This window comes from Lampris incognitus, chromosome 5 (genome assembly GCF_029633865.1).
Source record: "Lampris incognitus isolate fLamInc1 chromosome 5, fLamInc1.hap2, whole genome shotgun sequence".
Classification (NCBI taxonomy): Eukaryota; Metazoa; Chordata; class Actinopteri; order Lampriformes; family Lampridae; genus Lampris; species Lampris incognitus.
In genome coordinates this window covers 41,034,950-41,044,586 of record NC_079215.1, presented here as the reverse complement: position 1 = coordinate 41,044,586, position 9,637 = coordinate 41,034,950, and the positions used below count along the sequence as shown (strand labels likewise).

At 45.5% G+C, this 9,637-nt stretch overlaps 1 protein-coding gene across 2 annotated transcripts; it reads left to right on the top strand.

Moving 5' to 3' along the window:
- The first annotated feature begins 2,403 nt into the window (after positions 1–2,403).
- scoca (short coiled-coil protein a) lies at positions 2,404–9,407 on the top strand. Of its 2 annotated transcripts, XM_056279928.1 has the most exons (5): positions 2,595–2,687; positions 4,399–4,526; positions 5,120–5,188; positions 5,313–5,393; positions 7,034–9,407. In XM_056279928.1, exons 3-5 carry the CDS (start codon positions 5,170–5,172, stop codon positions 7,174–7,176), a joined length of 243 nt encoding a protein of 80 aa, XP_056135903.1. In that variant the 5' UTR covers positions 2,595–2,687; positions 4,399–4,526; positions 5,120–5,169; the 3' UTR covers positions 7,177–9,407. The 2 variants fall into 2 exon arrangements, with proteins under 2 accessions (XP_056135902.1, XP_056135903.1); XM_056279927.1 differs by lacking the exon at positions 4,399–4,526 and having other exon boundaries at positions 2,404–2,687.
- The last annotated feature ends 230 nt before the right edge of the window (positions 9,408–9,637 follow it).

Below are 9,637 nucleotides of genomic sequence, written 5' to 3'. Positions count from 1 at the left end.
GTAAAATTTTGCCAAATCCTTATGCGGGTTTAGCAGACCATAGATTGACCAGTTGAGGCTCACTACCAGATCAGTCAAGGCCCGAGTTAACAACGATCACCATTGATGCTATGCCCGCACAAGGCACCAATAGAAACTATAAATCCACTGTGGCGAACAAGCTGAAAGAAGATGATCACGGATAATTTCTCTAAAGCTGTGCACTTTGTGGCTCTCCCCAAACTCTCCCATTAGATGCTCAACCTCCTAGTTCATCGCGTTTTCTGTCTTCATGGAATCCCCTTGGATATTGTCTCAGACTGGGACCCCAAATCATCTCACAAGTGTGGAAATCCTTCTGTCAAGCCCTCAGAGCCTTGGTGAGTCTCTGTTCTGGTTTTCACCTGCAGACTAACGGTCAGATGGAATGTGCCAATCAGGACCTGGAGGCTGCATTCCGTTGTATCTCCACAGTGATCCATCTTCCTGGCGCCCACAACTCCCTGACCAGCACTTCCACCAGTATGTCTCCTTTTGTTCTTTGGGCCATCAACCCCCTTTGTTTCCCACTCAGGAAGATGAGATTGCCGTACCGTTGGTTCAGACTAATCTCCACAGATGCCGCAAGGTCTGGAGGGATGCTCACTCTGCCATGCTCTGCTCTGCCAATCACAATCAGCGCATCACTGACTACCACCAGACCGCTGCACCCAACTATCAACCAGGTCAGAAAGTTTAGCTTTCTTCTAAGGACATTATTTTAAAGACTGGCTCTAAGAAACTCATCCCACTCTCCATGTCTCCCAGTTAAAACCTGTGTCTGTCAGTCCATTGTTCCTTCCAGCTGATCCCCTTCCACCCACCGGATCATCGACAATCACCCGGCTTACACTGTCCGGTGGCTACTGGATGTGCCCCGCCGAGGATTTCAATATTACATGGACTGGGAAGGATACGGTCCAGAGGAGTATACCTGTATTCACTGCTTCATCTTGGACCCGTTCCTCATCCAGGACCATCTGGACAAGCCTGGTGGTTCACCTGGAGGCTCTCTCATTGGGGGGAGGTACTGTCATGGTCACGGCCATGCCTCCAGTTAATTCCTTGTGTTTCTAGTATTTCCCTTTCCCTGTGTCTCATGTGCTCCCGTGTGTGTGTGTGTGTGTGTGTGTGTGTGTGCGCGCGTGCACACACGCGCACATTGTGGGCACACGCGCGCACATTGTGGGCACGACGTTCCTCTCACTCTCCTAGCTTCCTGGTTGCTGTTCCACCTGCACACCTGCAATCCATCTACTCATCAACCCAGCAGTATATCTATCTTGGTTATTCAACCACTCTTCCCCAGATTGTTGTTTCAACCTGTGTGGTAGATCACATTCTCACGCCACTTAGAATTGTGTATTCTAAGCTTTACTCTCGTGTTGTTTGTGATCGCTGAACTAATCCCTGTCTCCCTGTGCCACAGAATCATTGCATTCCTGCCTGTTTCCCTGTTCGTCTCCCTGCCTGCCAATCAGTCATCCAGTTGCACTCTCAACCCTGCATTCATCCCTGCTCTGCCTTGCTTCACCAGCTTCCCTCTGCCCTCTGCCTTTGCCTCTCGTAACCACCTCCATCCACCTTTAGAAAAGTCAATAAACCTTTTCTCATTCAATTCTACTGAGTCCACGCTATACATTTGGGTTCCCCTAGTTGATCGTAACAAGATCACGTGATGTTATGCTGACTTATGTTATCTGGGCCAAGCAATCTAAGTAGTCTTCAGCTGTAAACCTAAATGCCAGATTTAACAAATATAGTAATTAATATAGTAAAACAACAAAATATATCTATCTAGCCACTTTGTCTGAAACCTTTGTGTGATGATCCACATTGACCACCAGAGGGCAGGATGCATCTATAAAGCTAATTAAACATTTAAACGAACCTTAACTATAATTTTAGTGTCGCCAAGCTTCCAATGTTACTAAACTCTTTCAAGCAACGTATTTTTGTGCAATTGATTGTTACCCATACTATTAATTTTTTGGTCATTTATTGACGTAAGAGTTTGACGAATGTAGTTTTATGATGTTTTGGGAAAAAAACGGACGTGAGAGGAAAAGGGAAGGAAAAACGTAACAGATAAAGGAGACTAAAGAAGAGCAGTTTGTTGTTTCATACCTGCCGGTAGACACTTGCACCTTTCTGGTTAATGTGTAACACTGCTCATCTGTTGAGGTGTATGTGTGGGTCAGAAAGAGAGACAGACAAGTTAATTGACTCCCTGTATCTCTCACCTCCTCCCATCTCGTGTTCCACTTGAATGTTGAACTTTGAACCTTTATGAGGGCGGATAGTCGCACGTTGTGGCCAAGGAATTACAGTTGTCTCCATGGCAACAGTGTCACCTGAGCCGACAGTCAGAACAGGTAGAGCCAGGTATTCATAATGGAGAGGGCGGCAGACAGGAACAGGTGTACTATAGAAAACAGAGTCAGGTGATTAAAGAGAGAAGTAAAATAAGCGAAACGGAACTAGGAGTGAGAAAGTACGGCAAAAGTCTCTGTAAGCTGATGAAAAGGGGGTTTGTCCAACACAACTGGGCAGTAGGAGAGAGAAAGTCAAGAGACGGCGAGAGGAAGAAGAGGGGAGAGAAGTCATGGACGGAGAAGTGGACGAGGAAGATGGCACCTTTACAAATATCTCTCTGGCGGATGACACAGGTAAAGACTTTACACATTTGTCGGGCAACCCCCCTCCCTCACACACACACACACACACACACACACACACACACACACACACACACACACACACACACACACACACACACACACACACACACACACACACACACACACACACACTCCGAATTTATGTGAAAATAGCGCCTGTAGGTAGTAGCAAGTGGCCACGGGATCAGGTAAAACTAAACATTCAGTAATTTGTCCCGCGGGGTGATTTACTAGACTGATAGGACAGAGATATTGCATAAGATATGAGGCATATTTCGTTCAGGAAGTAGATTTAGACAATGATATTTAAATAATCCCAGTTTTGCGTTTTTCATGCAATCGTACAGGAAGGGGCAGAGACGCCTTGCGTTGTCGATGCAGCAAATTGGTCGGCAGACACGACCAATCAATAACAGAGCACCTGGCCGGACGCAGAGACGGAGGGCGATGCAGCCGTAACACGGCTTGTAAAACTGGTGCGGTTGTGTGGATGCATTTTGGCGTGACAGCTGTTAGGTGTGTGTCTCTCAGTAAAAACTGGGTGTGTTGATCTGATATATTTGTTATAGAGGCTTATGCACACACACAAATAAACATGTGCGCAGGCGCGCGTTTGCTATTTTCAACGACGGATATAGTTGGGCGAGTCTTGTAGATAGGAATGGCTTGAAGACAACAATCGGATTCCCCCACAATACGAGCTAGCCTATTTATAACATCACGTACAATCAATGTGCACGTATTGCATCAAACAATCTATAAGAGTTGGATTGAAGTGTCTTAATTTGTTCCAGCTAAATTAATACCCAACACGCCGATAAGCGACCTTGATAGCGCTTAACTAATCTGCAGGCTCGAGTTTTTTTGTTTTTTAATTAAACTTTAGATTACATTTTCTTGAACCTTAATATTTCATGCAATGGCTTTATTACCTTGCTTTTGCAGTTGGAATACAGACAAATGAGAAATGCATACCTAGGTTTCACTCAGTCCGTGCCATCTCCTGTAACTTTCAACACAGGCACAGAAACGCAAACACTCACACAGAGAGAGAGAGAGAGAGAGAGAGAGAGAGAGAGAGAGAGAGAGAGAGAGAGAGAGAGAGAGAGAGAGAGAGAGAGAGAGAGAGAGAGAGAGAGAAAATAGTTTGTGGTGTGTAGAGTTTGGGCTGAAGCAGAAGTGTCCCCATGAGTTTACCTTGGCTAACAAGCAGCAGTTTATGGGCTCCTCTGCACAGAGGCTTGTGACCTGCGCCTGCACACGCCAAGTCAGAGAGAAGCCTCGCCTCATATCTGTCCATCGCTGAGATGGCCAGACAGACAGAGATGGACAGGTGTGGACCTGTCACACACACACACACACGCACGCACGCACGCACACACACACACACACAGCACACAGGCGGCGTCTGGTAGCACTGCAGCGCGCATGCGCGTGTGGCAGGTGAGAGGTTCTGAACCAGTGGAAGGTTACAGTCTGCAGTTAAACTAGTCCACCCCTCCCTCCTGTCTGTCTGTCTGTCTGTCTGTCTGTCTGTCTGTCTGGTCACAAAGGAGGAGCTGATGGCTGTTTTGCACAGCCCGTTTCCACAATGATTCAGCCTGGCGTAGTCACGCCGTGTCATCCAGAGGGTTGGTGCAGTGCCCTCTGTCGGTGTACCGCAGACACTACAGTGACTGTTTTTGTACTTGTTGTGTAGCGTACCGGCCAATGATGTTACGTGAGTGTGTCAGAGAACCGGTGACCCAAACCCGGGGAAACCTCGGTGTCTGTTGACAAGGCGAGTAAAAGCAATTGGAACTGACTTTCTATTCGTCTTTACCGAAGGTGAGTACAGTTATCTTGCACAATCGTTCGCGTTGTCATTGGAGATGTATAAATATACGTAAACCGAGGATGGAGTTGGGAGATTTCGAATGCACTAAACTAGCTAGCGTTAGCATTAGCAGACGGTCTGCCCAAACCACAGTATTCCACAGCTTTTTAGTTAAGGAATGCTCCCTTTTTACACAACATAACGGGTCATGGTCTGTCAGTGGACGGTGACGCAGTTGTTAAAGTCAGACTAGAAATAGGCTAGTTTACTGAGGGTGGTTGGCTTGGTGCTACATGTGGGCCTGGGCGGGGTGTTCTCTGCAACGCCAAATGTTTCTCTATCAGACTTGCTCCTCTACGCACAGCACACGGCATTTAAACCGTGATTTTATTTGAACCAAATCCCATGAACGTTACATACTCAGGGGATAGGGGTGTTCAGGTGGCGAGTCTCTTAAGAGCCATCGAAAAGACCCCGATCTCCTTTTCTCAGAGTGATGAACCGAAAATGACACGTATCTGTCACAGACACAAGTCTGTTTGAGAGCCCCCCATTTCTGAGTTTGTCGACGAAATTGACCCGATTTACTTGTTTTGCGTTACAGCGGACACTGGAACCGCAGCACTGTACACAAAACAGGACAAGCTCCCCACCATGAACTGCGACATGGATGGTAGGTCTATATACCCCTCTGTTCCATTCTTTGTGCTGGGTGGGGGGGGGGGGGGAGAAAAACAGGGAGAGTAAGTGGGTGAAAGGGTTTTCAAATTTGCTGTTGTTTGGGTGTTGTATTTAAGGAGAAATGGAGAACCAAGTGGAGATGGAGGAGAAGACGAGGCTCATCAATCAGGTTCTGGAACTTCAGCACACACTGGAAGGTATTGTACACACACACACACACACGCGTGCCTCTAAATGCTTTCAAAAATATTTCCTCCCCGTGTCTGTGTGGGTTTCCTCTGGGTGCTCCGGTTTCCTCCCACAGTCCAAAGACATGCAGGTCGGGTGAATTGGCTGTACTAAATTGTCCCTAGGTGTGAATGTGTGCGTCGGCCCTGTGAGGGCCTGGTGGCCTGTCCAGGGTGCCTCCCCGCCTGCCGCCCAATGACTGCTGGAGTCAAGCATCCCCGTGACCCTGAGAGCAGGATAAGCGTTTTGGATAATGGATAGATGAATTGGAAGAGCCATCAAATGCCTCATTGTTAAACTTGATGTAACAAAAAGATGTGAGATTTCAGCAGACTTAATATGTCCATGCATCCACTTACCATCCATTGTCTATACTTGCTTATTTCAATCCAGGGTCACGGGATGTAGTGAAATAAATGTATATGATTAAATTATCATCCCAATGACAGCTATTCCAAAACTGCATCCACCTGCTGGAAGGGATCCTGGAATAGGTTGGAAGGAGCAAATCTTTGTGTCAGTACCATAAATCAACCTATGGAAGAGAAAGAGAGGCAACGTTTCGACTCTTTCACCCCTTGCACTCAAAAGCTCTATCTCCCCCTTCTTCCGCTCACTAATACCAACTCAACCAAACAGAACCCTGCCTGCCTGTTTTTATCTTATGCCTATGTCAGCTTATCATGGACTGTACAGCATCAAACCTTTTTAAAGCACCGGTCCTTCCTGTCCTCTCTCTTCATCCTTCATTCATATCCACTATTCCTTTGTCTTAACAAAGTCCTCTGCTGATGACTTTCTTTCTCTTGCTTTTTCTTTCTTGTTGTACATAAACACTAAAACACCAGAGATTGCATCAGCCAGTAGTTTTCAGTCAAGGGCCTGCAGAAGTGTTGATGCACCACCTGCAGAAGTGTTGATGCAGAGAGTCAACACAAGTTCAAGAAAGCCAACAGTCAAATCTGCGCTAATTTTTCCAAAAGGTTACCTTAATCTTATCACGATATCAGTATTTAGCTGTTTTGGCAGCTGGAGTTAGCATGCGTTTAGGGAGAAAATGATAATTGAACACTAAAATTACACTTATTTTGTAATAAAAGACTGGACAAATTCTATTTTTTCCACTAGTTAAAATAAATTGGCAATCCAGTTTTTTAAATGAGGTGAGCTGTTAGTGTGAACTGTTGGCAGGCTTGCGTGCATGAACAGATGTGCGCGCACACTGCTGTGACAATAAATCCTTCAGTTTCAGTTCGTTTTTCATCAGTACAGCTTTGAAACAATTTGGGCTCACTTCTCTCCCGACAGTCTAATGCAGTGCAGTGAAGCATTCAGGTCTTAAGTCGAAAATTTTCGAGTTTCCTGTATTTATTTTTCCAGCAGTTGCTGGGCAAGAGGAAAGCACCAGGAACTCCCACCTGTAAAGTGGGTCTAACCTGAAAACTCTAGTGGTTATGTGGCCGTCTCCCTTTCTGCAGAGCTCATCTGCTTTAGAAGTTGATTTCCTCCGGCACAAACACGACAGCTTCCAGTATTTGTATTGCAGATTACCCTTGTGTAATTGGAATCTTCTTTGCTTTAAGATAGCCATTCTCCCTTCATGTTTCAGACCTATCTGCACGGGTGGACGCGGTTAAGGAGGAGAACTTGAAGCTGAAGTCGGAGAACCAGGTTCTAGGCCAGTACATCGAGAACCTCATGTCTGCCTCCAGTGTCTTCCAGACCACCGACACCAAGAGCAAACGCAAGTGATGAGCCGGCCTGGAAAAACTCTGGACGTCGATGCCAGCGTCTGGGAGATTGAAACCCACCATGGAGGCATAGAGAGGGGGTTGTCTTCTGAACAGACCGAGGCATTCTCTTGGCTTGCCTGAGTCCATATAAATTGAACTTAACCAAAACTGCAAGTTGGCTGTTGGCCATCCATCCAACTGACTCTTCCTTGACCCAGAAGTAACCAATTGATTTAATAACAGTTTGGATCTGGGTCTGTTTTGCAGCAGTTTTCTCTCTATGTTATAGACTAGGTAGACGTCACCCGTAGACCACTAGTTAAGGGTCAGACGGTTTTTGTCTTTAACAGTCAACGCTAAAATGCAGGGTAACTGGAATTCTTCTACTGAATATTAGAATAATAATGATCTGATCCAAGATAAGTGGTTGTGGGTCATTTCTACCAATTAAATTCTTAGCTCTTGCTTTACTGTACTTGTGAGTTCCAGATGGGTGGGACCTACAGTATCAGGACATTACGATAAGTGTCAGATGTGTTGTCCGTCAAAATGATTTTCACATAATTTCCTGTGTTGTCAAACTTATGCGGCATTTATTATCCTCCATGTGGCAAATCCCACCCATCTGAACCACAGCACATTAAACCAAAAGGATATTTTGCAAATACTTTGTGACACTTGTCTGCTCTCAATCTCCGGATCAGGTGTCTATTCCCTTTTAGCGCTCAACTTCCCTCTCTGCTCATATTAATTTATTTGTAGTTTCCTGTGTTGCGCCCCCCCCTTTTTTTATTTTTCTTTGTCAGTTTGATCTGAGTTTTATTAGTTCTCAGATGTCAGTACAATGCCATAACCAAATTTTTCTTGAACTGATCTCAAAAATGATGTGGAGAATGTGGAATATGTTTGAATTGCATGGTCATGTAATTCACCTGTGTGTAGTTCACTCCTTATAACGGTTTTTATCATTTATTTGGCCAACAGCTCAGTTTTTGCGTAGCTGCAGCACATGATTGCAAAAGGCCTGATGGTTTCTTCAAAGTACCTCTACCGCCATGAATTGGATTATACATTCATATGTAGTTATGCAGCCCCAGTTAACATAATTTTGAAAGTAAAACCAGAGAAAGGTCATGTGAATGTCTTGGTTCATGCATTTTGTTAATCAAGTAGTTCTTTATAAAATCACTGTATGATGTAACACAGAGATTGAGATTTTCTTTAGTTTATCAACTTGCTGTATCCAGCATCAAGTGATTGTTGGGGTACAAACTAATAGTCTTTTTTCCAGCATAATGCGATATTGTTTCCAGGCACTCCCCTCTCATAGTTGGTTTGCAGGACCTAACACTGCGAATTGTATTTTGTCTCTCTAATGCTGTAATGTTTACTGACTAATAATGTTAGGGAACAGCAAAGTGGATTAAAACCGGGAAGAAGCGAGGGTTTAATGAACGAAGAGGTAGGAAGGCAGACGGGCGTTCTCCTTTAAGTGTATAAGGAAAAGTAAACCCTTGTAAAGAGGCCTTGAGTGCTATTGATCCAGCCTGTTAGCAGGAAATGTGCTGAGCTCAACATGCTGTGGGAAGGCCGAGCAGAGGCCTGCGATGCCCCAGTGAGCGGGATGCTGGCAGAGGCTCGCAGGAGAAAGTATTGTGATTGTTTTCATCTTGAATTGCAGATATTATCAACAAAGATATCCAGGGAATTTATGTCCACAAAGTGAAAGTGTTTAGAGTCAAGGAGTTATGCTTCTGGTGCTACTGTAAAAAGTAAGTAATTTATTTAGTTTTTTTCCAAATAAGGTTAAACACATAAATGCAGCCTTTAATTTATGGCCATAACCTGTATTTATTTTTTCTCAGCTGTTGTACAGTTATGTGCTTATTTACTCATTTTGTTTCTCTCCGGCATGCTGACTATGCCCTACTACCTACACATCCTGAGAGTTCAACTGCCTTTTGTGTGGCAGTGTACATTTGACTGAGTTGCCTTTGAACATTTGTTTTAATAAAAACATAAGGTCACTTCTTTTTCTGGGTGTTTTCCTCACTACCCAATCCCACATATACAACACAACATGGTAACACGCGTCCGGGTAGCATAGCGGTGTATTCCGGCCTAACAACACGGGGATTGGCGGTTCGAATCCACGCGTGACCTCCGCCTTGGTCGGGCGTCCCTACAGACACAACTGACCGTGTCTGTAGGTGGGAAGCTGGATGTGGGTATGTGTCCTTGTCGCTGCACTAGTGCTTCCTCTGGTCGGTCGGAGCACATGTTTGGGGGGAGGGGGAACTGGGGGGAATAGCGTGATCCTCCCACGCGCTACGTCCCCCTGGCGAAACTCCTCACTGTCAGGTGAAAAGAAGTGGCTGGCGACTCCACATGTATCGGAGGAGACGTGGTAGTCTGCAGCCCCCCCCCCCCCCCCCGGATTGGCAGAGGGGTTGGAGCAGCGACCGGGACGGCTCGGAAGA